This window comes from Nuphar pumila, chromosome 16 (genome assembly GCF_984573655.1).
Source record: "Nuphar pumila chromosome 16, dmNupPumi1.hap1.1, whole genome shotgun sequence".
In the NCBI taxonomy this organism is placed as follows: Eukaryota; Viridiplantae; Streptophyta; class Magnoliopsida; order Nymphaeales; family Nymphaeaceae; genus Nuphar; species Nuphar pumila.
In genome coordinates, this window is record NC_143264.1 from 22,207,725 (window position 1) to 22,233,831 (window position 26,107).

The 26,107-nt window shown below is 39.5% G+C and overlaps 1 protein-coding gene across 7 annotated transcripts in view; it reads right to left on the reverse strand.

Moving 5' to 3' along the window:
• LOC149813076 (putative UDP-3-O-acylglucosamine N-acyltransferase 2, mitochondrial) overlaps positions 1 to 26,107 on the reverse strand; it is a 141,183-nt gene that overhangs the window by 100,524 nt on the left and 14,552 nt on the right. For all 7 annotated transcript variants that reach the window (XR_016428262.1, XM_089991553.1, XM_089991556.1 and 4 more), the window contains exon 3: positions 15,274 to 15,350. Coding sequence is in view for 6 of the 7 variants with exons in the window: in XM_089991553.1 (XP_089847679.1) it covers positions 15,274 to 15,350 (77 nt within the window). In the remaining variant the exon portion in view is untranslated. The remainder of the gene's footprint in view (positions 1 to 15,273; positions 15,351 to 26,107) is intronic.

Genomic DNA, 26,107 nt, shown 5'->3' on the forward strand with positions numbered 1-26,107 from the left:
CAAGAGCTTGGAACGGTACTACAACAACAACAACAACCACGCCTTCATCCCAAAACAATTGGGGTCGGCGATATAAACCAAAAAAGAAAATCATTCTGGGTCTTCCACATGAATCCTTCTCCTCCATTCATTTCTATCCAATGCCATGTCCTTCGTGAGGTTCAAAGCATTCATATCCTTTCCTATCATCTTCAACCAAGTCTTCTTAGGCCTACCCCGACCTCTTTCAACTAATATATTTTCCCATTTCTCCATCCTTCTAACTGGAGCATCATTAGGCCTTCGCCGAATATGTCCAATCCACCGTAAACGATTCTCTCTCATCTTATTTTCAATGGATGCAACGCCTACCTTCTTACGTATCTCCTCGTTTCGAATCTTATCTTTTATTGTATTTCCACACATCCATCTAATCATACGCATCTCAGCTACACTCATTTTTTGAATATGATGTCTCTTGGCAGCCCAACATTCCGTACCTTATAGTAAAGCGGGCCTAATTGTCATCCTATAAAACTTTCCCTTCAACCGCAATGGCATTCTACGATAGCACAACACTCCAGTTGCACTTTTTCATTTCATCTACCCAACCTTTATCCTATGATTTACATCTCTATCAATTTCTCCATACTTTTGAATGATAGATCCCAAATATTTGAAAGAGTCATCCACCGGTATTTCTTGCTCACCAAGCTTCACTACACTCTCATCACTACTTCGTTGCTTACTAAACCGACATTCCATATATTTTGTCTTATTCTTACTCAACTTAAAACCTCTTACTTCCAATGTCTTGCTCCATAATTCTAACTTAGCATTAACCCCAGCTCTAGACTCATCAATCAAAACAATGTCATCAGCAAACAACATACACCATACACCACGGCACATTTTCTTGAATTGATCTCGTAAGCTCATCCATCACTATAACAAATAGGAAAGGGCTTAATGCAGATCCTTGATGTAACCCAACCGTTATAGGAAAATTGGTTGTCACCCCTCCACAAGTGCGGACATTGGTTACTACTCCTTCGTACATATCTTTAATTATACTAATGTACTTGAGAGAAACACCTTTCTTCATCATTGCCCACCAGAGAACATCCCTAGGTACTCTATCGTATGCCTTCTCCAAATCAATAAAAACCATATGCAAATCTTTGTTCCTCTCTCTATATCTCTCAATAAGTTGTCTAAGAAGATGTATAGCTAACATATTAGATCTTCCAGGCATAAAACCAAATTGATTCTCCGATATCATGACAATCTTCCTCAACCAATACTCAATCACCCTCTTCCAAAGTTTCATAGTATGACTCATAAGTTTTATACCACGATAGTTTGTGCAATCTTGTATATCACCCTTATTCTTATATAGAGGCACCAAAGTACTCTTCCTCCACTCAATAGGCATCTTATTTGTCCGCCAAATCTTGTTCAAAAGATTTATCAACCATTCTAAACCTTTCTCTCCCAAGCATTTCCAAGCCTCGATAGGTATACCATCTGGGCCAACTGCCCTTCCTGATTTCAATTTCTTCAAAGTCTCTGCAATTTCTTTCTTTTGAATCTTGCGCATGAAGTCACGATTCATCTCATGAAAAGGAATGAAGAAGTCTCCAAGATCCTGAGCATGACTTTCATTAAATAGCTTATCAAAATAATCTTTCCATCTCTCCTTAATCTCCTCATCTTTGACTAAAACCCTTTGCGTTTCATCTTTGATACATCTAACCATACCCAGATCCCTCGATTCACTATCTCTCATCTTTGCAAGCCTATAAATATCCTTCTCGCCCTCTTTGGTATCCAACTTGTCATAAACCTCCTTATATACCTTATCCCTCGCATTTCGAACTATTTTTTTAGCTTCCTTCTTTGCTATCATATACTTCTCCAAATTCTCATTATCACGACTCTTACTTAGATTTCTATAACACTCTCTTTTAACCTTAATAGCTAATTTGACATCCTCGTTCCACCATGATGTATCCTCACCTAGCGGTGCACCGCCTTTAGACTCACCCAATACCTCATTAGCCACATTTCTCATGCCACCCGCTATCTTATTCCACATTGATTATGAATCCTCCTCGAGACACCAATCAGCTTCCTTAACTACCTGCCCGACAAACATTCCTTGTTTAGCTCCTTTCAGTGCCCACCACTTAATTCTAGGATTTATCCTATGTCTATCCCTTTTGCGGCATTGTCTAATTCTAAGATCTAAAATTAAGACTCTATATTGTGTAGCTACACTTTCTCCCGGTATAAACTTACAATCGATGCAACAACCCCTATCTCTCTTTCTAAGTAAGAAAAAATCTATCTGACTCGTATTAACCCCACTTTTAAATGTTACTAGATGAGACTCCCTCTTCCTAAACCAAGTATTTGCTAAGATCATATCATAGGACAAACCAAAATCTAAAATCCTTTCTCCTATACCATAGCCTCCATGGATACTCTCAAATCCATCCCTACCAACGCCTACATGTCCATTAAGGTCACCGTCGATGAAAAGCTTTTCTCCATAAGATATCCTTTGTACTACTCCATCTAAATCTTCCCAAAATTGACACTTAATGGAATCATCTAAACCTACTTGAGGTGCATAAACACTAATAATATTAATAATATTCGTACCTAATACTAATTTAATAAGTAAAATCCTATCACCCTTCCTACGGACCCTAACTACATTATCTATAAACTCACGACTAATAACAATCCCTACTCCATTCCTATTCATATTTATTCCTGTATACCAAATCTTATATCCCCGAGGTTTTGTCACTTTTGCTTTCTCACCTACCCATTTGGTCGCTTGTAGACATAAAATATTTATCTTTCTCCTACACATAACATCTACTAACTCTACCAACTTACCAGTTAAAGACCCTATGTTCCAAGTGGCTAACCTAATTTTATGGTCTTGAACTATCTTCTTTACCCCGCACCCGTCCAACAAAGTGAGGGAACCCTTGCCTATTTGACACCACACCCGGGCGCCGGTGTGACGCGTCGCTTCTGGGCGACGACCTAGCAACCCTTGCTCATTTATCACTGCCTCCGGGCCTATAGAGTACAGCGTGTCGCTCAGTAGGGAACGCCCCAACGAAATTCTCATATTGGTTCATATTCATAGGGTGTGACTAAGTTTTTATGCTTGGAACGGTACTGCCCTCGAAAAATGCAAAAAAAAATTAAACGATTATGGACAACCTCCCAAGGACCATAGGCACATTACAGATTTAATGTTCAAAACCCATCAACCATTTTAGACATAAAATAAATTTAAACCATGAAATGAAATTTCATTTACTTAATCAAATAATGTCAATAAAGTTCCGAATAGTTTTAAATCAAATCTAGTTATCTAGTGTACATCAAAACCCGAGCCACCAGACCATAATCCTGATGTCCTCCAGCCAGCCAGTCCCTTCATCACTGAGCCTCATTACTTGAAAAACATTTTTTTTTGAAATTGGGTAAAAACCAAACTTCTTGTATGAGACCCTCTAAATTATCACCAGTAAGAAAATAGCATAAAGTAAATCAAGCACAAGTTTTAGAGGGATCACAAATAACACATATTCAGAACAACTTACAATTTAAACAATTCAAGCAAACAATCAATAATTTCATGCTAAATTAAACATTTAGAGATGCATGAAATCAATGATAAACATTTAGAGATGCATGAATTAATGCAACATGCAGGAACAACTTTTTAAGTTAAATTATCAAAATTGCTTTTCCATGCATGTCCCTATTTGATGCATACAAATTTAATTTTTACTTTCTTACAAACCCGTGGATACTAAAAACGAGAAAAGTTTTCAAGGTTCAAGGCAATTCCAAGTCGTAGCTTAACAAACAATTTGTATTTTTAATTACTGGGTATGGATTGGTTGTCACTGCATAATGTGACTCTTCGGTGCTGGGGCAAGAAGGTTTGCTTGAAGCGACGTGATCTGTCAGCCTTGGTGTTTCAGGCGACTAGGCCAATGGGTGAGGTGAAGATTGTATCCGCGATGAAGATCACTAAGTACTGCAAGCAGGGTTGTGCGGTGTTCTTGGCCAGTATGTCCACTACAGACAGCCAAGAGACACCTTTGGAGCAGTTGGACGTGGTCTGTGAGTTTTCCAATGTCTTTATAAAGGACTTACCAGGTTTACCACCTCATGGAGAGATCGATTTTTCGATCAAGTTAGTGTCTGGCACGGCACCGGTGTCTCAAGCACCATATAGTATGGCACCTGCTGAGCTTGTCGAGTTGAACAAGCAGCTGCAAAAAGTTCTTGATAAGGGATTTATCAGGCCGAGTGTGTCACCTTGGGGTGCACCAGTATTATTTGTCAAGAAGATGATGGATCTATGAGACTCTGCATTGATTACCGCATGTCGAATCAGGTTACCGTGAATAGTAAGTATCTTTTGCCTAAGATTGACGACCTGTTTGACCAGTTGCGCATGACGAAGGTGTTCTCGAAGATTGATTTTCGTTCAGGATATCATCAGTTGCGAATCAAGATAGAGGACATCCTGAATCAGGTCCAGATATGAGTTCTTGGTGATGTCTTTTGAACTCACAAATGCCCCAACAACATTTATGGACTTGATTAATCGAGTCTTCCGGTTATGACTGGATCAGTTTGTCATTGTATTCATTGATGACATCTTGATATATTCTTAGAGTGTGGAGGAGCACAGAAAGCATTTGAGGATCAAAGGGATTTCTTGACGAATGCCCTCAACAGTTTAGCCGAGACGGTGACGACACATATCCAGGCGTAGATTGTGCAACCTATGACCTGTATGCACCCTGCATCAGTAGTGACAGCGATCACTGGTACAGTAACTTACGAGAAGTTTCTAAAGTTGGATTGATGCAGGGCAGGACCCGATTGGGTCCATCGTGCCACCCGATCCGCCACAAAGGGCAGATGAACGACCACGCGTGTATGACTCACTTGCAGGGACGGAACCACGACGCAGGGAGGTACCCCTGCGCACCTATGCCAGGCGTGGTGGAGTTCGCTCGCCCCAGAACCAGCTGCAGATAGAGGTTGACCCAGATCGTGGGTCGGATCCAAGTCTGGACCCGCGACCCGGGTCTAGTAGATAGCCTTTAAAAGGCCTTCCTAGGGTTGCGTGGAGGGATTATTGAAGAGTTTTCAGCCGTCATCTTCTTATTGCATTTTTATTATTCTGCATCATGTTTTCCTTCTTAAGTTTTTTCCTGTTATTAGTTTACTCCATTGTTTATTGAGACCATTTGAGATTAATAAAGAGGTTCAGCCACACTGATTCAAGGTGGGCATTTGTTTTCACTCCTCCTCCGACGTGGGCTGCATCAAAGTGGTATCAGAGCCGCACCCATCTTCATCAGCGAGATGGCTCTTGAAGCAGGGAGCGATCCGGTGCGAGGCGAGGAACGTGAGGAGGCTGGCAGCGAAGACCCCTTACTGCGTGTCATGGACGTGTTGACGAAGATCCAAGAGAACATGCTGCGAATGAGTAGGGATATCGCCGGCCTGTCAAAGAGGATGGACGGGTTTGAAGATCGCGTGACAACACTCGAGAAACCCCAAGAGTCGTGTGCAACACCGTGCGCAGGCCTCGTCGAGGGCGCAACCGCAGGTTCACTTCCCAGCGCTACCGCACCCCTGCAGCCGACGCAAATCCAGCAGGGTCGAAGCACTGCGTTCCTGCCGGCGACAGCCATCGCCCCTGATCTGAGTAACTTGCAGCAACACCAGGGAGCCCCGATGAGCAGCAACTCCCTGATAACGGCCCCGAATTCCAAACAGCGGCCTCCTGCGTTGGGATCGCAGGTGGGACCAAGCCTGCAGGGCCCCAGCAGTGCGCTCGGGCCACCTGCAGGTCCCGGCGCGTGGTCGCGCGTACCTGTGGCTACGCTGCAAGTCTACCCGAGCTTGCAGGGTCCCAGCCTTGCGCTGGGCCCACCTGCAGGCCCTGGCTCATGGCAGGGCACCACGCACGAGGTGCTGCAGGTGGATCTGAGTCGACAGGGCCCCAACGTCACGCTGGGCCCAGTTGTAGATCCGGGTTCGTCTGTCCGAACTAGGGGAGAGTCATCTCTCCCTCCCGATCCCGCGCGGAGAGGCTCCGAGACGGTACCTCTACGAGCGGGAGCGGGTCAAACCCATTGGGGTGGACCTGACACCAGAGGGTCCAACCCGGTTTTCGTTCCAGCAGAGCACAGGCCCGTTTCGTTGGGACCAACCCTTGGGTCTCAGGGAGCGGGTTTGGGTCTAGACACCCCTTACCCAACCTACCTAGTTGGTTCAGGTGCGCGGGCAGTCCCGAACCAGAACCAACCTAGTAATTTTGACCCTCAAAGTAGATCCCATGCCGACCCTAGCCCATATCGGACCCGGACGGAGCTCCAGTTTGGATTTGAGCCGGGTCAAAACCAGACCCATAATCTCATGGATCGGGGATCGAGTTCAGACCAAGCCTATTATACCCACAACTCGAACCTCGATCCAACCCATCCATATCTGGGTCCGACGAGTAGTGTAGGAATGGGCCTGAACCATATCCCATCGGGCGAATCAACCCATCCATATACCCACCAGGCCTCATACCCATACCCAAACCCAAACCCACTTGTCTACCCAACCCTGACCCAGAACCCTACACAACATCCGATCTAACACCATACTCCTAACCCACAACCATATTACACCCATTCTACTCGCCAAGAACCTGAACCCCACCCGACCCCTCCACCCCCCCTTGGACTTCCCGTCATTCCAGTACCACAATACCAGCCGCAGATGGTACCCGCCCACGGGCAAACCAGACCGAGGCACTGTCAGCAGGAACAGGCGCGACCCGACCACCGACCCCCTACCGGTAGAGTTTGACATCACCAGTATCCCGGCGAGCAATACCGCACCATGGACAATGAAGCAGAATGGGACGACGACAATTTTTGGAACGAGCATCCTGCAGGAATGGTGGAGCCGCGACCACAGAGAGCATCAGACCACTCTTCCACTTATGGGGTGAAATTGGATCTTCCGGAGTTTGCGGGGCGATTCGACGCAGAGCAGTTCTTCGATTGGTCTTATGCCGTGCAATTCTTCTTCGACTACCACATTGTCGCTGAACATTGTCGTGTCTCTCTAGCGTCTACTTGATTGAGAGGCCTAGCACAGACATGGTGGGTGGAACTACAACGATCAAGGGAGCAACAGGGATTGGAGCGCGTAAAGTCGTGGGAGGAAATGCAATGATTGATGCAATCAAAATTTGTGCCTTTGGATCACGCCGAGCGAGCGTACAAGGAATACCTGACCCTGCGACAAGGTTCCCGAACTGTAGCAGAGTATACCGCGGAGTTCCATCGTCTTTCCCTGCGTGTGCAGATCGAGGAAATAGCTCATCAGCAGGTCATGAGGTACATTTCGGGTCTCCGTCCTGCTATCTCTGATGATTTTAGTTGTGTCCCAGTTGAGACATTAGATCAAGCCAGTGGTTACGCCATGAACATCGAGGACAAGCTGAAGCGAAGGCAAGAATATAGAACGACCCGTAGTGAACCCTCCAGTCGACCTAAGTCGGGTTTCCCAACCAGGAGAGCAAGCTCCCCTAGTGATTCAAAGCCTAGAGCAGACCTTAGCAAACCTGACCAGTCGGGCCCAGCTTTCCACACCTGGTACAAAGCCAAACCTAGTGAGTCGACCCTTCGTTGTTTCAGGTATCAAGAGTTAGGGCATGTCGCGTCCAAGTGTCCCACCGTGAGCAGGACACCCATCTTGTTGAAGGAATTGTAGAGTCCGCAAGTGAGAGTGATAGTGATGACAAGTCATTAGTTGAAGTTGAGGATGAGAGGGGAGTTATAGAGTTCGACGGCAACGTCGAAAGTTTGTTGTCCATTCGTCATGTGTTGACCACACCCCGAGAATCAGCCCCATCGAAATGGCTAAGGAATAACATTTTTAGGACCCGATGCAACTGTGAGGGGCACGCTTGTGATGTCATCATTGACACCGGAGCATGTGAGAACATGGTGTTTGAGAGTATGGTCTCTACCTTGAAACTCAATACCGAAAAGTTGTCCCAACCCTATAAGATGGCCTGGTTCAAGAAAGGAAACGAGGTTCCCATCACTCAGCGATGCCTAGTCCGGTTTTCCATGGGGGAACACTACCACGATGAGGTGTGGTATGATGTAGCCCCTATGCACGCGTGTCACATTCTTTTGGAACGTCCCTGGCAGTTCGATCGCCAGACAACTCACGATGGCCGCAAGAACACATACTCTTTTGTCTTTAATGGCCATAAGATAGTCCTTCTACCTATCAAGGAGACTGGTTTTCCCACTGTGGACAAACCTGAGTGAGTCCCCCGACTCGCAGGCCTCTCGTACCGGCTTTTTCTGAACCATTGTCAGGAAGATGGCTATTGTTATGCCCTAGTGGCAAAGCCAGTGATGAGTTCGTCAGTGTCCATTCCCGTGGACGTTGCCCCTCTTCTAGAGGAGTTCCGCGACATTATGCTGGATGAACTACCTGATGGATTGCCTTCGGCAAGGGTAGTTCAGCATGCCATTGACTTTGTGCCAAGGTCAAGTCTACCCAACCTTCCAGCATATCGCATGAACCCCTCTGAGCACACTGAGTTATTAAAACAGGTCCAGGAGTTACTGCAAAAGGGTTTCATTCGCGAGAGTGTTAGCCCTTGTGTTGTACCCGCCTTACTTACTCCTAAGAAAGATGGGTTCATGCGCATGTGTGTCGATAGTCGTGCGATCAATCGCATCACAGTCAAATAACGTTTTCCCATTCCTCGTTTGGATGATATGTTTGATATGTTATCTGGTGCCTCCATTTTCTCTAAAATAGATCTAAAAAGCGGGTATCACCAGATTCGTATACGCGAAGGGGACGAGTGGAAAACGGCATTCAAGACGCGTGATGGATTGTACGAGTGGTTAGTCATGTCGTTTGGGTTATCTAATGCCCCAAGTACCTTTATGAACATGATGACCCAAGTCTTGCATCCGTGTATTGGGAAGTTTGTTGTTGTCTACTTTGACGACATTTTGATCTATAGTTCATCATTGTCCGATCATTTAAGTCACCTGCGTCAAGTCTTAGGTATTTTGAGAAAGGAAAAATTGTATGTCAATGCCAAAAAGTGTGAGTTTATGACGTCCAGTGTCGTGTTCTTAGGGTTTATTATGTCATCTGATGGCGTCAAGGCCGACCCCGCAAAAGTCTGCGCGATTGTCGATTGGCCTACCCCAAAGACTATAGGAGAGATTCGTAGTTTCCACGGGTTAGCCACTTTTTACCGATGTTTCATGAGGAATTTTAGTACCCTTATGGCCCCCATCACGGAGTGCCTAAAAGGTACTAGTTTTCATTGGACGCCCGCGGCTGGCAAAGCCTTTACGATCATCAAAGAAAAAATGACCAGTGCTCCTGTCTTAGCTCTCCCTGATTTCAGTGCAGTCTTTGAGGTTGAATGTGATGCCTCCAAAGTGGGGATTGGCGCTGTCTTGAGTCAGAATCGTAGGCCCGTTGCCTTCTTTAGTGAGAAGCTGACTCAGGCCAGGTGCCAATACTCCACTTACGATGTTGAGTTCTATGCCGTGGTACAAGCCCTTCGTTATTGGAGACATTATCTCATTTATAAGGAATTTGTCTTGTACACGAACCATGAGGCTTTGAAGTATCTGAATAGTCAAAAGAAGTTGAGTGCTCGTCATGCCAAGTGGGTCAGCTTCTTGCAAGAGTACACCTTTTCGCTTCGCCATCAATCTGGTACCCTGAACAATGTGGCTGACGCTCTTAGTAGGAAGAACAGCCTTCTGATGACTATGTCAGTGCAGGTCATTGGTTTCGAACAATGCAAGGAATTATACTCCATGGACCCTGATTTTCACAAAGTCTGGGAAGGGTGCATCTCTTCAGATCGCACCCTCGACCCCCGTTTTTGTATTCATAATGGTTACCTCTTCCGTGGTAACAAATTATGTGTGCCCAATTTCTCCCTTAGACTTCAGTTGATTTCTGAATTACATGAAGGAGGGTTAGCAGGGCATTTCGGGCATGATAAGACGTTCACTCTCTTAGATGAACGATACTTTTGGCCCAAAATGCGCAAAGATGTTGTCAAGTTCGTCCAAGGCTGTCATGTGTGTCAAGTGTCCAAGGGTCATCGTCAGAATAGTGGTCTGTATACTCCGTTACCCATTCCTGAACGGTCGTGGGAGCACGTATCCATGGATTTTATCGTGGGCCTTCCCCGCACACCCCGTCGTTTTGATTCAATTTTAGTAGTTGTTGACCAGTTCTCCAAAATGGCTATCTTTATCCCGTGTAAGCGAACCACCGATGCCTCTTTAGTCGCCTCATATTATTTCAAGGATGTGGCCCGTTTTCATGGTCTACCTCACACAATCACTTCTGATCGTGACACGTGTTTTATGAGTCACTTTTGGAAATCGTTATGGGCCCTGTTGAAGACTAAGCTTCAGTTCAGTAGTGCGTATCACCCCCAGACTGATGGCCAAACCGAAGTTGTGAACCGCACCTTAGGAAATTTGTTACGGAGCCTAGTGGGGGGAAATGTCAAAACTTGGGATCTCGTATTGCCCCAAGCCGAGTTCGCCTATAACAACTCCATTAACCGTTCTACTGGTAAATCTCTGTTCCAAGTAGTGTATGGTCGGTCACCCACCCATGTCGTTGATCTAGCCCCTGTGTCAGATCTCTCAGCTCCGGATGCCTTTGATGCCATCGAATATATGCGTGATATTCACAGACAAGTCCAGGCCAAACTTGTTGAAAGCTACGAGACCTACAAAGCTTTCGTAGATCAGGGTCGTCATGATGTCCATTTCGAGGTCGGTCAACTCGTCTGGGTGTATCTGCGTCCAGAGCGTTTTCCTGTAGGCACCTATAACAAATTAAGTCCTAAGAAGTATGGCCCTTTTAGGATCCTTCAGCGATTGGGTTCGAATGCTTACCTCCTTGAGTTGCCCGATGATTGGCATATTTCCCCTATTTTCAACGTGGCTGATCTATATGCTTACTGTGGCAACAACAAGTCGACAGAGCCGACTTCTTCCCAACCAGAGGAGAATGATGCAGGGCAGGACCCGATTGGGTCCATCGTGCCACCTGATCCGCCACAAAAGGCAGATGAACGACCCCGCGTGTATGACTCACTTGCAGGGACGGAGCCATGACGCAGGGAGGTACCCCTGCGCACCTACGCCAAGCATGGTGGAGTTCGCTTGCCCCAGAACCAGCTGCAGATAGAGGCTGACCCGGATCGTGGGTCGGATCCAAGTCTGGACCCGCGACCCAGGTCCAGTAGATAGCCTTTAAAAGGCCTTCCTAGGGTTGCGTGGAGGGATTATTGAAGAGTTTTCAGTCATCATCTTCTTATTGCATTTTTATTATTCTGCATCCTGTTTTCCTTAAGTTTTTTCCTGTTATTAGTTTACTCCATTGTTTATTGAGACCATTTGAGACTAATAAAGGGGTTCAACCACACCGATTCAAGGTGGGCATTTGTTTTCACTCCTCCGACGTGGGCTGCATCATGGATCCACCAACTTTCTCCGGAAAGGCTGATCCCTGAAGCCACTGAGAGTTGGGTCGAAGAGACTGCGCGTCTTTCGTGTCTTGCCTGTGCCAGAGGACAGACAGATTTTGGTACGTACTGTTTGAAGGGCAATGCCAAGAAGTGGTGGGGCACCATACGCAGAGTGAAGTACGTCGTTGTGGAGACCATCCCTTGAGAGACCTTTCGAGAGTTCTTGGAGGCATATTTTCCCTCTTTCACTAGTTTTGTGTTCACGATATAACATCAATGCATATTCATAGCAAACAAATGAATGCACATTGAACCAAGCATATCAATTTTACCATGTCAACCGAAAACACAAAAATTTTATAATAATTCAAATTCAATATCTATTTTCCTCAGATTGACTAACTATCCAAGGTAGATCAGTTTTAACCCTTTCTAATTGGAATCAGAGTTATAGGCAACTAAAAATTCATATTCTAATTTGATTTTCAAACTGACTCCTTTTACATGCCAAAAATCAGATTTTATGGCATACTAGAAATCAGATTTTTATAACATGTCAAACTTGCTTCTAGAACCAGATTTAATTAAATCAGATTTTCAGCATTTTCAAAAGCTCTTTCGAAAAAAGAATCTGATTTCTAAATTATTTAACAAAACAATTTACTTGGGTTGGAGAAAGCAAATTCCAGACATAAAACTGTAATGAGATTTCTAAAGCATGACAGCCAATATATTGAAACCAAATTAACAACATAATCAACACGTAACTAAATTTGTATATTAAACATAAGCTAAATCATTTCATGTATAGAAACATAGGCAACTTATGAATAATCAGATCAATAGAGAAATCAGATAACCAAAAGCTTCATAAGACATTAATTGCAATCCTGAATATATATATATATATCCTGTTTGTGATCTACCCATCCTAATGTAAAATAGGATTGGGGACAGGTCAGCAGACTCATTCAGGAGCCCCCTCCACAGACCAACCCGAAATCCAAACCCATTTTTCCTTTGAATTTCAGTCGTACCCTTGGTTCCGACATACCCAGCAAGAGCTTGGTTCAAACCAACTCTTGTGCTCAGCTAGACATGTACCATAAACAGATTTAGTATAAGAGAACTTTAAATCTGTATAGATACAGAAACTACATAAGTGGTCAATTTAAATCCATGTCCAACATGCTAACCTCAAAGAATTCAAGGTATTTTATAATTAAATATACTAAAAAGGAAATCTGCGCATGTAAATAGGTCTGAGTTTGTTCACAAATTTAACCACGTAAATCTTTTAACATGCTGTCCACAATATCAGCAATTAAGTCATGGAACAGCAACTGTACAGGCCATCAAATCTGGATTTCGTGAGGTTCTGTTTATACCTCCAACAAAAATTTTATCACAGCAGAAAAAGAATTTCTTAACAAGAGCACCACACACAGGTTTACTTTTCTTTTTACCATGATTCGAGACTCTGGCAGTCTCACCCAAACACAAATACCAACATACACCAGACCGTGTGACATATCAATTTGTAAATACCTACCGGCTGATTTAGCAACAACCAACATAGGCTAATTTTTCAGAGCTGCTGGACATGTTAACTACACACACACACACACACACACACACACACACATATATATATATATATATATATATATATATATATATATATGTGTGTGTGTGTGTGTGTGTGTGTGTGTGGGTGTGTGTGAAAACCTTTGTCATACACGGTAGGTTGAACCAGGACATGCGATAATTCAAGAAAATACGCATTCCCATGGCTCTTGGTCTTATCCAAAACCCAACATGTATTCAATCAGAGAAAAACGCAGATAAAAGTTCTGATCTCACCCATACCATCGCAGTACCATAGGTTGTCCGTACCTACCCATCAAAGCCCAAATCAAAATCGATGACTTGGACAGCCCAGAAAAAAATAAAAAATTTGTGTATGGAAGCACAAATTTAATCTTTTTCTAACCTATGCTTGATTCAGCCTAAACTAAATCCCCTTCTAGAAATTTAGCAGAAGAATCTCGTACCTTGCTTTCAAATTTGCGAAAATGTAGAGGAAGGAGGCATTGAAGAGGTTCTTCTCTCTCTCTATCTTTCTCACTTCCTTTCTCTCTTTTCAGCTGAGCCCTCACTCTCTCTTGTTTTCTTTTTTTTTTCCAATGTTTTTTAGAGAGAGAGAGGCTTAGCCTCTCTCTTTATAGAAGGAGTCTTCAAGGGGGTGACGCCCCCCCCCCCACCCCCCCCCCCCCCCCCACCCCCCCTTCCTTCTAGTAGATTTAGGTTTGAGTTCTACTATGAGTAGAACTCTTCCCAATCTTATCTTGTTTTAAAAATATATAAGTTTTAAATTCCTTTTTATGTTTAAGGATTTATAGATGGATTATGAGTCTGGGTTGGACCCATGACCCAAATTCAAATTCATTTGGATTTCAGCCCATATATATATATATATATATATATATATATATATATATATGCATTCATGGGTACTAGTCAATATGGATCCTGGACCATGTCCAGATCCATATTGACAGTAGCACCCTATATATGTATATATATACATGGGTTTTTAGTTTATATGGATCCTGGACCAGGTCCAGATCCATATTGACGTCAACCTATATATATATATATATATATATATATATATATATATATATATATATAATGGGCCCTGGACCATGTCCAGACCCATATTGATGTCAGCCCATATTTAACCATAAGAAAACTTTTTGCTGTGCATCGGGTCTCTACATAGTGCAAAATTTTGGATGCCCTTATTATACATTATCAATTCAAGAGAAATACTATCAGCTAAAGCTTCTACATTTTGTGTGTCTAGCCCCATTACAAAGCATAACAGTGCTCCATTTGGTTCTGGTCTCTTGCTATGTTACTTTCTCTGAGTAAATCCCATTCTTCTCTAACTCTTCATGGTCCTACGCTAAGCCTTCAATGGTGTCATATCATTAATTGATTTTCCATCCATGTCTATTCTGGACTCTCTTTGGGATCTTCCCTGGTCTCTCTTCTGTGTTCACACAGATCTAGGCATTGATCACATTCTCAGCCTGCCTTCTGCTTTGCACTAAAACAGTCAATTCAGAATGATACTTCTCACGAGCTAGTTTTTTATCCACCTGAGCCTACTGGCCATGGCCCTTCTGCACAGAAGGAATGTAGTTCCACCAAAACCACAAATCACTTGCAACATTTTGTTTATTATAGCTCGTTTTCACTAGATTTCTGCCTCTTAAGCCTGTACTTTATATGGGGAAAAAACAAGAAAAAAGAAAAAAACAGATAGAATAGAATCAAAGCAAGCTACAGATGATGAGTTGGTAACAAACACTAGTCAAAGACTTGGAAGAATAAGCATGTGTAAATCTTTATGCCAAAAAGTGGTCCAAGCATTTTTAGTATGTTTGAACTGTTTTTTCAAGTGTCTCCAGCAACTCACTAGCATGCACATATAGATTCATACACAGATATCATTATATATTTAGATACTCATATGATTCATACAGATGCCATTACATTTTAAAGTTCCTCATATACAGATAAAGCAGATGCAAAACTTATCCGTTAGTGGAACAAAGAAAATTTCCCTATCTCTCAGACAAGAAAATACAGTAGCTAGTCCAGTCAGAACATACCATCTTGACCAATAGAGACACCATTATGTATAATACAAAAGTCACCAACGGAGCAATTACAGAGTGTTGCATTGTACCTGGAGAAAATTCAGTAGAATGTCATTGTTAAACTAAAAAAGCTCTAAAGATGAGAATGTTGATATTGTTAAGATATATAGATATGTTATATATCTATATATATATAGGGAAACTGGAATATGTAAACCAATAAAATATGTAAACTAGTATGAACCGAGATTTTATAGGGCTTTTTGCAAATCTAACCCTGCAGATGCATTCGGCATGGTCCATTTGCTCAGAATCAGCTATTGGATCATCGTAATCGGTTCAAAAAATGTGATTTTGTATGCTTGATATTATACATCGTAATCGGATGATCTAAGAGTCTGTTTCTGTAAAACCAAGCATCTAAATTGCATCCGTACGGTGAAATTTTAGAAAATAAATAAAAGTAAAAATAAATCTATGAAAATCTCGGTGCATACCAGTTTACATGTTTTGTTGGTTTACATATTCTAGTTACACACTATATATAATCATGTTTATTGATTTGTAATAGGTTATGCCCTCTAGGGGTATTTTGGTCATTTTTATGCATTTGTAATAGGGACTGTCCATAAAGGACAGATCTGACTTTTTTATGTTTTCTTTATTTTTCCTTTATTTTTGCCATTTACTTTTGTAGTAAGGGATTTTTGGTCAAAAGACCATAGAGTCGTTGGGAGCTCCCAATATGGGGCTCCCTTGGCCCCTTTTGATATGTATATAAAAGGGACTTATTGTCCCTATTTTTTGTAATGCTTTTTTAAGCATTCTAACTCAATAAAAGATTTATTATTTTTATGTTGGTGTTCTTTTGTATATACCCATTGGTGGCTTTTGTGATCTTTTGTATTTGCCATTGATTGGCATGTGTATTGTCCCTTTGTGGACTTGTGGTTGTGCACTCTCTTTTGAGTATTGCATGCCCTTGGTGGCTCTTTTGCATTCATCATGTTTTCATTACATGGTGTCAGAGCCAAGATATGACCGTCCTGATGTTTGGCTTCTTGTGATGAATTCGGGATTCTTTAATCGTGGAGATAAGGGAATCTTAATCCGGTAAGTATTTTAAAATCTTTGTTTATTCTTGCTTTTGTTGTCTATCTCATACATTTTGTATGACAAAGCATTTGTTTATGGCTTTTTTTAAAGAAATTTATTAATATTGTTTGCTTGTTGTTCCTTTAAAACCTTTTTGAAATATTCTTTGTTTTTTGGTTGATTATAAGCACATGATTGAGCTTTTTGAAATTTCATTGTATATGCTTTCTTGTTTTTTTTTTTAATTTCATTGTGTTTTTTATCCTTATCATGGACTTAGTTGAACTCATATTGGTGTTGTTTTTCAATCTTATTAAATATTTTTAAATTATTTGAAATATTATTTTAGTTTTGTGTGTTATTCACACGTGTGATCTTATGAGATCTTAACTTGTGTTTGAATTTTCTTTGACATACTCATACGTGAAACCTAGAATACTTTATGTATTTAAGAAGTATTAAGATTGTATGCAGTTGGTTCTTAGTGATCATGAGTATCTTGTTATTTTTGGAAATTTGAGTTTATATACATGATTTTGCCCTATTGATATATGATCTTTGTGCACTTGTGATTGTCTTATATTTTACATAAACATTAATAAATGAATTTGTTTATTCGTGCATAAGGTTTTAAGCATGTCTTCTTCATGCATGACTTGTTCTTTATGGGAATTATGCATTCACCCTTGTGGAATTTATGTTGAACTCCTCTATGAGGTTTATGAACGCATTTTAATGTGCATTTTAAAAATTATTAAAAATATTTATTTTATTGTGCTCTCTTGTTGGCCCTTGTGGTTGTGCCCATTTGTTACTTGTGTTTTTGCCTCTTGTGAGGTGTTTATGACTTGAGTAGTTTTGTGAGTACACTTATTGCACTTGAATGATTTATGCCCTACATGCTTAGTGTATCATAATCATTAATAAAATATTTATTGAAAAGGGTTTTTGTGAGGTTGCTCTTTAGAGACCTTAGTGGCATTTGTGCCTTGTGATTGTGTTATTTCTTGGACTTGTGGTTCTTTAGAGAACATTAGCTTACATGTTTTCACATCGTGTTACCTCACATGGGGATTTAAGCATTATGCTTCTTGCATGCTTTGTTGATCAATAAAATATTATTCTTTGGATTATTTACTAGACATTTTCTTGTATATTGTCATATGATTGCATTTATTGCATGAATTTACTAAACTTACCTAAGGATTCAAACTTTTGTTATTTGACTTGATTTGAAACTTTTATTATCAAATCGGTTATGGTTTCCTTCGTCCTTGGAAAGAGATTCCAAAGGTTTTCTTATTGCCTCTTTGTTTTGGCTTTGTCTATCACTTTTGTTATTTGATGCATCCATTATTTTGTTCGGCCTTTTTGAGGTGAGTTGTGTGCACCTTAGTGTTGTGGTGCCAGAGATGTTTGTTGGGGTGAGTTGTGTGCACCTCGTTTCTTTTTGTCGGTTTAGATTGTCGATTTATTAGTGCAATATTGGCACTTTTTTTTGCAATGACTAACGTTGTTTGATATATGGTTCTATGAGTGAATTGTATCAGTGATGGCTAAACTATTATTTGTTGATGACCATTATGGCATCTATGTACTAATATTGCAAAATTTATTGTTCGTACCTTGGATTGAATATTTTTTTCCAAATCATCCTTCTTATTTTCTTGTTGACATTAGTTTGTTTTTCATTACAAGCTCTCTTTACCTCTCTTGTTTTTCCACTCTCCTCTCTTATTTGAGTAATTTTTCTTTGGATAAGAGATTTTGTTTTATCAGTTTTACAACCATGTGTGTGGTAAGTTATGTGCACTTGTTGTAGCATACGATATTGTTTACAGTTTTACAATCATTTGTGAGGTGAGGCATGTGCACCTCTTATGGTTGTAGCTGGTATTTATTGTCAGTTTAGATAGTCGGTATTGTTGGTGCATAGTCATTGGTATGGTTATTGCTTACATTTGTGTTTGCTCCCTTGGCCCCTTTTGAGATGTATATAAAAGGGACATCTTGTCCCTATTTTTTGTAATGTTTATATAAGCATTCTAACTCAATAAAAGATCAATTATTTTTATGTTTGTATTCCTTTGTGTATACACATTGGTGGCTTTTGTGATCTTTTGTATTTGTCATTGATTGGCTTTGTGTATTGTCCCTTTGTGGACTTGTGCTGATGCACTCTCTTTTGATTATTGTATGCCCTTGGTGGCGCTTTTGTATTCCTCTTGCTTTCGTTACAGATACCAGATATAGGACATTTAACAAATTAAACATCATATGATTCCTATGATCAAGTTGTCTTTTCCTTATTAAAATCACCGTCTTTTTTTATCCATAGAAGAAAGATCCCGAAATGTGGCAAGAACTCTCTTAAAAATAAAATTGTATTCAAATACTCGATAAGGGTATTTTTGTCTTTTATCATATAGTACAGTCCACTAGGGACTAAAATGTAATTTAACATTATTTTAAATAAACTGCCCAACAGTCATATTTATGACTGTTGAGCACAACAGTCAAAATATGACTGTTGGGAGGTAGCCACCCAACAGTCATAATAACGACTGTTGGAAGGCAGTACAAAGAGCTGGACTGCCTCCCATGTGCTGGAGTGAGGCTATATAAATAGAGCCTCACCCCCTTGTTATTCCTCAATGCTTTTAGAAGCATTTGAGGGTTTTCTCTAGAGTTTTTTTCCATCTTATAGGCTTGTATGCCTCTTGTGTTGTTTGGTATTTTTATCTCTTTTGAGATTGTATTTGGTCCATTAGTGACCAACCTTAAGTGAGTTTATTAAAGCCCTTTGTTGGCATTGTGTTTGTTTCACTATTGTTTCATTGTACCTTGTTTCATTACATGGTATCAGAGTCAGGCTCTTAAAAGAAGGAGAATCTCGTGAAGGAAGTGTTCTTCGATCATTGATCATTCTCTATCTCCTTCATTCTAAACTCAAGTATTCATTATGGGAGAAAGAGAGATTGCCACCGTCATCACCTACAAACTCAATGAAAACAATTACTTGATGTGGGCGGCGGCTATGGAGAATCATATCAAAGGAAAAAAATTTGTGGGGTTTCGTTAGTGGTTCTACTAGTGAAACACAACTCAAATTGACTAGAAGAGAAAGAGATTAAGTCAAAGCCTTGTCCGAAGAAGAAAAAGAAAAAGCCTTGGAAGAATACCAAAATAAATTGGAAGATTGGGAGGCAAGCAATGCACAAATAGTCTCATGGCTTATGAATACCATGAAGTTCAAGATCGCCACCAATATCATCAAATTCAAAAAGGCATGTGACACATGGAGCTTTCTAAGAAGTACCTTTATTCAAAAGGATATAGCTAGACTTTATTATCTCCAAGACAAGGTATGTAATTCAAAACAATGAGATAAAAGTGTAAGAGATTTTTACGGTATTTTATCTCCTATTTGGGATGAATTAGCCATGTTGGAACCAAAATGGGAAGGTTCGGCTATTGATATGAGAAGGACCCAAATCGAAAGAGAAAATCTTTTCTCCTTTCTTTATGGCCTTCGACTGGAATTTGAGCAAGTAAGATCTTCCTTACTTCATAGCACCACTTCTCCTTCTATAAGTGAGGCCCTTGCTCAAATTTGTCAAGAAGAGACAAGACTTGAAATGCACAAGTCTAATGATGAGGTCCTTGCCATGGCAAGACCCGGTAATTTTGTGAAAACATATAAACCACCTCACTTTGAGAAGAAATTCAATGGGGAAGAACACAATGGAGGAGGATACAAAGGAAAAATTATTTGTCATCATTGTAAGGAACCCGAACATATAAGACCAGAATGTCCCAAATTTAAAAAGGTGGTTGTCTTAAGTGAAGAACCTCAAGAATCAAGAAAAGGGGACAGCTTCAATGAATTAAATCTTGCTCAAATACCAGAAGCCGTCTCACAACTTCTTAAGGCTACACCTTCTACATCCAGAGTTGTCATCTCTTCCTCGTCTCCTCCAGGTAAGACCTCTTGGATTCTAGACTCAGATGTTTCTTTCCACATGACTCATAATGAGTCTCTTATCCGATTGCACTAAATCATATTTCTCATGTGTGTCAACTGCCGATGGTACCTCTTTAAAAGTCAAAAACTTAGGAAACCTTGATGATATTTCAAAAAAATTCTTTGTTCCAAAAGTGAGAGTCATTCCCAAACTAGATTTAAATCTTTTTTCGGTCTCTCAAATTACTGACTATGGTTGTAAAGTATTTTTCTCATCTAAGGCGTGTTGGGTGCAGGATCTCCAGTCAGGGAAGCTGATTGGGCAAGGCCACAGACGAGGAGACCTTTACTACATAGATTTTCTGTGTTTACCAAAATACTCATTTTGTAATCATGTCAAAGACATTAATATAGATATTTGGCATAAAAGATTAGGACACCCAAGTATATCCAAATTATCTCTTTTTCCATTTTTGGAAAAAAATTGTAAAGATAAAAAATTTGTATGTGAAGATTGTATACTTGGAAAAATGAAAATGATACCTTTTGGGTCTAGAACCTCTGTGACACATAAAATTTTTGAATTAGTGCATTCGAATGTATGGGGCCCCGCTCTTGTTATGTCAAAAGGTGGTTATTCGTACTATGTTACATTTATAGATGATTTTAGTAGACATACTTGGATTTAGTTTCTAAAACTCAAATCCGAAGTTTTTTCATGTTTTAAAAACTTTCATAATCTAGTTAAAAATCAATTTAAAACAAATATTAAAGTCTTCCGCTCCGACTCTGGGGGAGAGTTTCTTTCAAATGAATTTCAATTATATCTAAAAAGTCATGGAATTGTGCATCAAAAATCATGCCCTAGGACACCTCAACAAAATGAGATTTCTGAAAGAAAACATCGTCATATCATTGAAACTACTAGAACTCTACTTATTTCAAAAGAAGTTTCAAAGCAATTTTGCGTTGAAGTTGCCCTAACCGCAGTCTATCTAATAAATAGAATGCATTCTCAAACTTTGGAAAACAAGTCTCCTATTGAAAAACTCTTTAAAATTTCTCCTGATTTAAAAAGGCTAAGGGTATTTGGTTGTAAATACTTCATGCTTCTTGAAAAATATAGCAAACTCTCTCCTAAAGCTATAAAATGTGTCTTTGGTTATGTTGATAATAAAAAAATATATTGATGTTATGATAAAACAAATGATAAACTCTATGTTTCTAGAAATGTTACATTTCTAGAAAATGACAATGGATTTGATTTTGAAGTTCTTAAGGAAGAATCTGACTATGCTTTCTTATTTGATTTGTTACCCAATAAAGGTATTAGTAATGATATTGAAACCTTCGAGTCTATTAATGACTCAAGTAGTGAACCATCTCAAGATCTTCTTCAATACTCTAGACGAAATACTGGGGAGCATCCATGTGCCCTTGACAGATATAATCAACCAACAAATAATGAAGAAACTAGTGTTAGAAGGTCAGAACGAACACATAGGCCTCCAAGTAGGTTTGTCTCATACAAATCCTTCTTACCAAACTACAGGGCATGTCTTTTAGCCATTCATTTCTATCATGAATCATCCAATTATAACGAGGCCAAAAATATAAATGAATGGGTTGAAGTCATGAAAATTGAATTAGATGCATTACACAAGGCTCGCACTTGGGCAATTTAACCTCTTCCTATCGGAAAGAAGACAATAGGGTGTAGATGGGTGTTTAAAATTAAAACAAAAAGTGACGGGTCTCTTAAAAGATATAAAGCAAGACTTGTTGCAAAAGAATATTCTCAAGAATATGGTATAGATTATGAAGAGACCTTTGCCCCAGTAGCTCGTATGACTACAGTTAGAACTCTAGTTGCTATAGAGTCCATTCGAAAATGGCCGATATATCAGTTAGATGTTAAAAATACATTCTTGAATGGAAAGTTAAATGAAGAAGTATACATGGATCATCTCCCTGGTCTGTCTATTGAAAAAAGCATGGTCCTTCGTCTTCAAAAAGCCCTATACGGGCTTAAACAAGCCTCTAAAGCATGGTATGATTGGTTCAGTGGTACGATATTAAAACTTGGATTTAAATCTTGTTACACTGACACTGCTCTTTTTGTGAGATCTACAGGTACCTCATTGATCATTCTTCTTTTGTATGTTGATGATATGATCATCACGGGGAATGATCAAAAGGAAATTAAAGATATTAAAATTTTGCTTAAAAAATCCTTTGATATAATTGATCTTAGTTTTTTGAGATACTTTTTAGAAATTGAAGTAGCCTACTCACCAAGAGGATACATTTTATCTCAAATCAAGTTTGCAGCTGATATTGTTGAGCGTTCAGGAATCACTGACACAAAATATGTTGATACTCCTGAAGTAATAAATGCGAAAATGAGAGCTGAAGATGGAGTATTATTAGATGATCCAACCCCTTATCGACAACTTATTAGATTGTTGATGTACCTGTCCATTACAAGGCTGGATATTGCGCATGCCGTACATTCTGCAAGTCAATTTCAACATGCGTCCACATGAGTGCAGTATTAAGAATAGTTTGATACATCAAGAGAATTATATCTAAAGGACTATTCTTATCATCTTCCTCATCTTTAAGTCGTATTTCTTACACTGATTCTGACTGGAGAGGAGATCCCAATAACCGTCACTCAACTACTGGCTTTTGTGTGTTTTTAGGTGATTCTCTCATTTCTTGGCGATGCAAAAAACAATAGAAAGTGTCTTTATCCTCTACGGAAGCTGAGTACAGAGCAATGGCTACCACAACCACTGAAGTTGTGTGGATGATAGCACTATTTTCCGATATGGGTGTTGATGTCTCAGAACCTTCAGAGCTATGCTGTGATAATAAAAGTGTCATCTATATAGCCAGCAATCACACATTTCACGAGCGAACAAAACACATTGAGATGGATTGTCACTATGTTCGCGAAGAATATTTGAAGGGGACTATCACATTGTCATATGTCCAGTCCAAATTTCAGATTGCAGACTTCTTCACCAAAGCTCTTCCACTGCCTCAATTTTTGTATCTTCTTAGCAAACTTTCGGTGATTTCACGATAAGTTTAAAGAGTGTTAAAAATAAAATTGTATTCAAATACCCGATAAGGGTATTTTTGTCTTTTATCATATAGTAGGGACTGAAATATAATTTAACATTGTTTTAAATAAACTGCCCAACAGTACTGTTGGGCACAATAGTCAAAATATGACTGTTGGAAGGCAGTCCAAAGAGCTGGACTGCCTCCCATGTGCTGGAGTGTCCCTTGTTATTCCTCAATGCTTTTAGAAGCATTTGAGGGTTTTCTCTAGAGTTTTTTTTCATCTTATAGGCTTGTATGCCTCTTGTGCAGTTTGGTATTTTTATCTCTTTTGCGATTGTATTTGGTCCATTAGTGACCAACCTTAAGTGAGTTTATTAAAGCCCTTTGTTGGCATTGTGTTTGTTTCACTATTGTTTCATTGTAACTTGTTTCATTACAAACTCATCATGGGTTAGGTTAATAATCTGAAAAGGATTTTACCTCAACATTTCTTTGCACAACCTCGAAGTTTCTTTGCAAGTAATGTTCAGATTTAGAAAAGTTTGTGGCCATTTTGCATATTTTACTCTGCCAAGGTTTGCTAGTAGTTTTGAAGATTAAACTATTGATAGTAGCCCATCTAAGACATGATGGTTACTGATATCAGCTTATGGTATTGAGGAAGCACCAGATTGTTACCCACGTTAAGAGAGAATATTCAGACCCTAACGACCACTAGAGTGAGGAGCAATACACATAAATTTCACTGCTATAAACACAATCAGTTATAACAGTCCAGAACTACAACACTGTAACCGTAATTTCAGCAAATAACACCAACTTAATCCAAATGCAATCCAAAGTTAACCAAATATACAATTTGCCTACACATATGCTACCCATAGATGGCATAATATCTGTAACTAAATTTGTATCTGAAACTGGATCTTGAAGATCTGGACAGGTTAATAACTGATGAAATACATACATATATATATATATATATATATGTGTGTGTGTGTGTGTGTGTGTGTGTGTGCCCAAGAAGGAGATCCCTCTCCTTCTTTCTTCCTTCCTCTTTTCCTCTCTTTTTTTTTTTTTCTTTTCTCTCTCTCTCTAGAAAACGAAATCTAGAGAGAGGGGTGAGTTAGACCCTTTTATAAATTTTTTTTGGTCTTCTAGAGTGAAGGTGATGTCCCTTCTCGAGTTTCTCACCCATTTGGCCATGACTCTATCTCCAACCTCCTCTTCTCTTTTTAACTACTTTTTTATCCATTTTTGTATTTTATTTTGTTTTATTATTTTACTTTAACCCCATTTGGGCTCTTATAAAATCCCTGCATATTAGGTAGCTGCCATATCAAAAAGAAATTTTGGAATTAATTAATTTTTAATATTTATTTATTTATTATTAAATAATACATTTTCATAAAGTTTCAAAGGGTATCTCACCCCTCTAGAAGTCTTTTTAACTTCGAATTTCATTTAATTTAACCTTTATATTGAATTTAAAACTTTAAATTCGTTAGACCTGGATTTTGGATGTCTGAAACCATATCCAATATCTATATGGATCTCAAAGTGGACCAGATCCTAATTAATATGGGTCTTGGACTAAGTCTAGATCCATATTAACTTGGGTCAAACGGATCCAGAACCGATCACATCGAGGCGGTTCATTTTTGAAAAAATGTGATTTTCGGGTCAACCATAGCCCGAATTCGGAAAAACAAAATGTCAATGTTTTCAGAATTTTGAGACGCATCTAATGATATATTACTTAAATTTCACCTGAATTTCGCTCGATTTTAAAGGTCAAAAATAAAAAGTTTAAACAAATCTTAATTGGTGCGTTTAGGTCTTGTCAATGGGTCTTAAGCCAAGCCCAGACTCAGCTGACTCTACCTAAAATCGAGGATTTCTATCGACTTTACGAAACACTTAGCCAAATTTTATGAAGTCTTAGAATTTAATATTATAGAAAAACACACGATATTACAAGAAGAGCCCAAATGTGGTTAAAGTAAAATAGTAAAAGAAATAAAATAAAATAAGAGAGTAAATAGAAATAGATAGAGAGAGATAGAGTTTTACATTTTGTAGAACTCTATCCTTTATAGAAAGACTCCAGAAGGGACGGCACCCTCTCTCTAGAAGACCAAAAAAAAAATTTATAAAAGGGTCTAACTCGCCCCTCTCTCTAGATTTTGTTTTCTATAAAGAGAGAGAATGAAGAAGGGAAAAGAAAGAAAACAAAAAGAAGAGAGGAAAAGGAAATGAAAGAAGAAGAAGGAAAGGAGGATCCTTTTCTGTTTCGATCGTCCAACGAACACTTTTTCAGTCATTTTCCATCTCCGATCGAAGGTACGGGTTCTTCTATTGATTCGAACGGGGAGAAATAGCCTAAATTTAGGTTTATGTGATGTTTTTGGTGGAAAAAAAAAGAAAAGGGGGAAATCTGATTTATATATATATATATATATATATATAGAAATACATGATTTCGAATATATATATATATACAAAGATTTATCTTTTTCTAAAGTGTGATTTTCATTATGTATCAACAAGTTGATTTATGCATATTGATTTTCCTTTCATTGTACATACAGCTAGATATATATATATATATATTCAGATCTGCCCATTTGCTTCTATTTACAAATCTGGACAGATCTGCCTACTTTCACAAGTAGACCATGTTTACATGTAATGACCCCAACTCATCCCTGT